We start from the raw sequence: 736 nt of genomic DNA, 5'->3' as shown, positions 1-736 counted from the left end.
TGGGGGCTGTCCTGCGTGTGGGGCAGTCTCCTTCTCGTCCCTTTAGAGGCAAAGGAGCGGGCATGGGGCGGCCTCCCTGGCTGCCCCCGCCTCCACCCACTGCCCTGAGAGCTGGCCCACCCCCTCTCTACCCAGGAGACCGAGATGACTTCTTCTCCTGGGTGTAGCACCCTGAGTGTGGGGTCCTAATGGGCTTGTGAAGACGTGGTGGGTTTATACGTGTGCGGAGCTCAGAACAGCCCGCTGCTGTCGGCTCTGTTCCTGTTGCCCTGAGCCCAGAGTAGGTGTGGAAGAAAGGTCGAGTGGTAGAGAACCCACCTGCCAAGGAGACATAAGAGATGTGGATTCGATCCCTGGGTCGGGAAGATCCCCTGGAGAAGGGCGTGGCAACCCACTCCAGCATTCTTGCCTGGAGAATCCCATGGACAGAGGAGCCTGATTACGGCCCATCGGGTCACAAAGAGTCGGACACGACTGAAGCGACTTGGCATGCAAAGCTCCTCGGCTGAGCGGTAGAGTCGGGGCTCCCCTGAAGGCCGGGGGCTACCTGCTGATTAACCCTTCCTCTGCTGGCGCCTCCCCCAGTTTGCAGACACCCTGCCCCCATGTTCTGTTCCCAGGTGCAAGTGCAATGGGCACGCCAGCGAGTGTGGCCCAGACGAGGAGGGCCGGCTGGCCTGTCGATGCCAGCACAACACCACGGGCACGGACTGCGAGCGCTGCCTCCCCTTCTTCC

At 62.2% G+C, this 736-nt stretch overlaps 1 protein-coding gene across 1 annotated transcript in view; it reads left to right on the top strand.

Annotated features, from left to right (window-relative positions):
- LAMC3 (laminin, gamma 3) overlaps positions 1-736 on the top strand; it is a 63,437-nt gene that overhangs the window by 20,589 nt on the left and 42,112 nt on the right. The window contains 1 exon segment of the mRNA XM_010856944.1: positions 621-734. Within this exon segment, the coding sequence (XP_010855246.1) occupies positions 621-734 (114 nt within the window).

Source organism: Bison bison, unplaced genomic scaffold (assembly GCF_000754665.1).
Source record: "Bison bison bison isolate TAMUID 2011002044 unplaced genomic scaffold, Bison_UMD1.0 scf7180017864375, whole genome shotgun sequence".
In the NCBI taxonomy this organism is placed as follows: Eukaryota; Metazoa; Chordata; class Mammalia; order Artiodactyla; family Bovidae; genus Bison; species Bison bison.
The sequence above is the reverse complement of the archived record's forward strand: the minus strand, read 5'-3'. Positions and strand labels throughout refer to the sequence as shown.